Source organism: Carlito syrichta, unplaced genomic scaffold (genome assembly GCF_000164805.1).
Source record: "Carlito syrichta isolate Samal-C Ts95f unplaced genomic scaffold, Tarsius_syrichta-2.0.1 Scaffold316209, whole genome shotgun sequence".
Taxonomy (NCBI): Eukaryota; Metazoa; Chordata; class Mammalia; order Primates; family Tarsiidae; genus Carlito; species Carlito syrichta.
The window spans coordinates 18,385-22,896 of NW_007260305.1; the positions used below are offsets into that span (position 1 = coordinate 18,385).

The 4,512-nt window shown below is 51.2% G+C and overlaps 1 protein-coding gene across 6 annotated transcripts in view; it reads right to left on the bottom strand.

Annotated features, from left to right (window-relative positions):
- Window positions 1–568: 568 nt before the first annotated feature.
- LOC103276480 (nucleoside diphosphate kinase B) overlaps window positions 569–4,512 on the bottom strand; it is a 4,580-nt gene continuing 636 nt past the window's right edge. Inside the window, exons 1-4 of one of the 6 annotated variants that reach the window (XM_008073891.1) lie at window positions 4,168–4,454; window positions 3,648–3,753; window positions 1,177–1,289; window positions 569–826 (exon numbers count right to left, since the gene is read on the bottom strand). In XM_008073891.1, coding sequence (XP_008072082.1) covers window positions 709–826; window positions 1,177–1,289; window positions 3,648–3,674 — 258 coding nt within the window. In that variant the 5' untranslated portion in view covers window positions 3,675–3,753; window positions 4,168–4,454 and the 3' untranslated portion in view covers window positions 569–708. Of the gene's footprint in view, window positions 827–1,176; window positions 1,290–3,647; window positions 3,871–4,069; window positions 4,455–4,512 lie in introns of those variants that run through there. The other 5 variants (XM_008073893.1, XM_008073892.1, XM_008073890.1 and 2 more) reach the window with 5 other exon arrangements.

Here is a 4,512-nt window from a genome sequence, read left to right on the forward strand (position 1 = left end):
TCACAGCCACTGCAGCCTCGACCTGCTGGGCTCAGGCAATCCTTCCGCCTCAGCCTTCCAAGTAGCTGGAACTATAGGCACGTGCTACCACACCTGGTTTTTTTATTTAATGTAGAGATGAGGTCTCACCAAGTTGCCCAGGCTGGTCTCAAACGCCTGAGCTCAGACAATCCTCTCGCCTTGCCTCCCAAAGTGCTGGAGTGAATAGCACACTCACAGCCACAGCAGCCTTGATCGGCTGGGTTCAGGCGATCCTTCCGCTTCAGCTTTCCAAGTAGCTGTAACTACAGGTGTGTGCCACCACGTCCAGCTAGAAACATATATTTCTATATTAGCTGACACAATTAGGATGCTTTATGCCACTTCCTTATTCATTTCCTCAGATATAAAGCTGGCACCACGCTTTCCTCTTCAGCCCCACCATTTGCCCTCCCAGAGTGTCTTGACGTCTCAGAAGGGTCAGGCCATTCATCCCTCGTCAGCAGAATCTAGTTCTGGAAAATGCCAGGGATAGCCAGGGAACCGAGTCCCTTCTTTTGACTTAGTATCAAAAAACCACAAGGACGTGCCCAGTTTCCAAAGGCTTTATTAGTAAATATGCTTCAGAAAAGAAGGACCAAGCCCGATGCTTCCAAGTCAGTGGAATGAAAAGCCGTGTCCAGGGACGCACGAAGCGGTGCTGCGGGAGACGGCTGCAGGCTCCACCTCTCATGCGTACACCCAGTCATGAGCACAAGACTCGCAGTCCACCAGTTCGTCAGACTCAAACCACAGGCTGATTTCTTTTTCAGCGCTTCTAACCGAGTCGCTGCCATGAATGATGTTCCTGAGAAAGAGAACAATGACTAGTTGCCAAGTTTTAAAGTGCAAGAGTCGGCTGGGCACAGTGGGTCATGTCTGTAATCCCAGCACCTTGGGAGGCAGAGGTGAAAGAACTGCCTGAGTCCACAGGTTCGAGACCAGCCTGGGCAACTTGGCGAGACCTCGTCTCTACAAGAAGTAAAAAAAAAATTAACCGGGCATGGTGACACATGTCTGTAGTTCCGGTTACTTAGAAGGCTGAGGCGGAAGGATCACCTGAGCCCAGCAGGTCAAGGCTGCGGAGGCTGTGAACATGCCACTGCACAAAAGTGTTGAGTAAAAGTCCTCCACCCACCCCTGCTCCCCAGGACTTGCCTGCCAATCTGAATGGAGAAGTCCCCACGAATGGTGCCTGGTTTAGAGTCCGCTGGGTTGGTCTCCCCAAGCATCATGCGGCCCGTCTTCATGACATTTAGCCCCTCCCAGACCTCGACAGCAGGGGAAAGCATCAGACCTGCCACTCAGGACCACTAGGTAAAGAACAGCTACTGGGACAAAGGCTGATCCTAACTCCCAGCACACACCCAGAGACCCACCAGTGGCATGCTTATCAGCTCACCCCAGCATACAGCCCTATAGTAAAAACTCCATCTCAAACGTACTACCAGAGAAAAGCCCACCCAACTCAGGGACTTCCCAGTCTAGCTGAGACAGAGAGAAACAAGAAGACCGAAAAATCCTTAGGCAGGCACGAACACTGAGAAGAGGCAGTGAAGAAGGGTAGGGACAGGTGGTCCCACTGAAGAGGATCAGTGAGAGGGGCATCCCAGAACACACCTAGAGACCAGGCACAGTGGCTCATGCCTGCAATCCCAGCACTTTGGGAGGTTGACACGAGAAGATTGCCTGAGCCCAGGGTTTTGAGATCAGCCTGGGGAACTTGGTGAGATCTCGTCTCTATAAGAGGCTGTGGCAGAAGGGTGCCCTGAGCCCAGCAGGTCAAGGCTATGGTGGCCCTAAGCGTGTTACTGCACTCCAGCCTAGGAGACGGCGTGAAACTATGCTTTAAAAAAAAAAAAAAGACAGCCACAGCAAGAGATGGCAGATGGCAGAGAGTGACACAAGAGGGAAAGTATTCCAGGAAGGAGCAGAAGGAAGAAGCCACACTGGGGGACCAGGAAGTAGGTCTACTTTCTCAACTTCAGGGCTTTCCTATGAAGCTCTCTACTTCCATTCTCCTTTCCCAGAATGTCACAATTGAGATTAACACCTCCTAAGGACTTTGCCTTTCAGTTGCTGCTCTCATCTGTGACTGGCCCACCCATCCATTTGGCCATCAGGGTGGTAACAGACAGACCCCAACACCATGGCAACAGTCATGTGACTGACCCTCCCACCTGCCTGAGGTCCATCATCTGTGATGACAGTACCCGCACTTAATTGTCCCCTTAACTGTCCCTTTGTTAATGCTGTAAAGCAGACCACCATCCACCACCATCTGTAAAACAGACCACTATCCTTATCGACCTGTCCCCATCAAAGGAAAGGTTTAGAAAGCATTTGCGGCCACAACTCGTATTTAACCTCAAGCAGCAGTGGCCATGCTTCTATTAAGCCCCGGCCCAGTCATGTGGCTTTTTGAGCTCTGGTTGGGCCAACTTTTCCTAAGCTTCGGCCCCATCCCCTACCTTGGGGAAGTGAATCTTTTCTCTCTCTCTAATATACTTTCTAAATAAACTATATTTTCCAACCTAATTTCTATGCCATTCTTTGTATCTTACTCGCAGCACCGATCACAGAATCCGGAGTCTGACCTAACACTTTTCCCTCCTAACTGGACACTGACGCCATCCAGAAGAAATTGCTTCATTTCTAATATGGGATTATTGAACTTTTGCTTCATGTTCTAAATTTTTCATGAGAAAATTAAGTTTTGTGCTTTTTTTTTAAATCTCGGAAACACGAAGGCCTGAAACACCTGTCAAAAAGAAGCAATGAGCCAGGAGCAGCAGTTCACATCTATAATCTCAGCACTTTGGGGGGCAGAGGCAAGAGGATTGCCTGAGTCCAGGGGTTCAAGACCAGCTTAGGCAACTTGGTGAGACCTTGTCTCTACAAGAAATTTTTTTTTTTTTTGAGTTGGAGTCTCACTCTGTCACCCAGACTGGAGTGCAGAGGCATGCTCCTGACCACCGCAGCCTCGACCTGCTAGGCTCTGGTGATCCTTCTACCTCAGCCTTCCAAGTAGCTGGAACTACAGGCATGCGCTACCACACCTGGCTAATTTTTTTTTTATTTGCTGTAGAGACGAGGTCTCGCCAAGTTTCCCGGGCTGGTCTCAAACTGGTGGGCTCAGGCAATCCACTCGCCTCAGCCTCCCAAAGTGCTGGGATTACAGGCTGAGCCACCGAGCCCAGCCTCTACAAGAAATTTTTTAAAAAATTAGCCAGGTGTGGTGGCGCACACCTGTGGTTCCAGCTACTTGGAAGACTGAGGCAGAAGGATCACCTGAGGCCAGCAGGTCGAGGCTGCAGTGGCTGTGAGTATCCCACTGCACTCCAGCCTGGGCAACATAGAAAGACTCCAACTCAAGAAGAAAAACAAAGGAAGCAATGAAGCACTCTTCTGAAGGCAGTAAGACTCTAAACCTGGAAAGATTTTCCTGCAAGTATCCTTTTCTCTAAGGCCAGGTTCCCTTTCCTTTCTCCTCCGTAGCCTCTAGTGGCTCAGTTACCAACCGCCCTTTGTAAAACAAGGAATTTAAAGTTGTGGGGGCAGATGTCTAAAAAAGGACCCCTGAAAATCTTCCTTGAAAAAAGTTTCCCCTCAGCCCCCAAGACACTCACCATGGCCACCACCGGTCCGGAATTCATGTACTTCACCAGCTCGGGGTAGAATGGGCAGGCGGTCTTTCAGGTCAGTGTAGTGCTGCTTTAGGAGTTCCTCAGAGGCCTGCCATTGGAGAGGGGAGGCCAGTTAGGAGAAAAGCTGGAAAGGCTCAACTATGGCTCCATCTCAAGCCTCTGAACCCCCCATGAACATGGTAGGTTCCCTAAAAGCCCAGTTTTCTATTTTCGCCTGTATGCATATGGCAACCCATGAGACAAATACCATTTTAGATTGTTCTAATCATAAAAGCCCCCTTAAAAAGTCAACAGCATTAGGGATTTTGTAATTCTAAGAAGCAGATGGTTTGAGGATCTAGATTTAGGGAGTTAAGCACGGGCCGCAAATGAAAGAAACAGGTCAGGTAATACGGTCATGTTACCTCTGCTCTCTACTCACAGTGACCTTTTAAATATTTCAGAGATGACCGAAAACGTCCTCTTCTCCGAAGAGCTTGAAATTCAGCCCTCACATACTCACCCCCGAAGAACAGGGATTCGGAGCTTGCCCCACCCTCTGCCAAAGGAGGGGTCATCGCACCGAAAGCCTCGACCGGCCTGGAGTTTCAGGCTCCAGCACAAAGGGTTCCCAGTCCCCATCCGCGCCAGACGGAGACCCGCGTGGGCAGGGGCAGGGGGTCAGGGCCCAGGGCTTCGTCACTCGCTGCTGCCGCACCGCCCCGGGGCAGGAGACACGTCACCCCTGCTTCACCCCTGCGTCACCGTGCCAAGGGCGTCTGTCCTCCCGAGCCTCGGAAGGGGTCGGCGGGCCGGGCAGCCCCGGGCGGGGGCCGAGGGCGAAGACGCGCCCGCGGGAGGGGCGCCG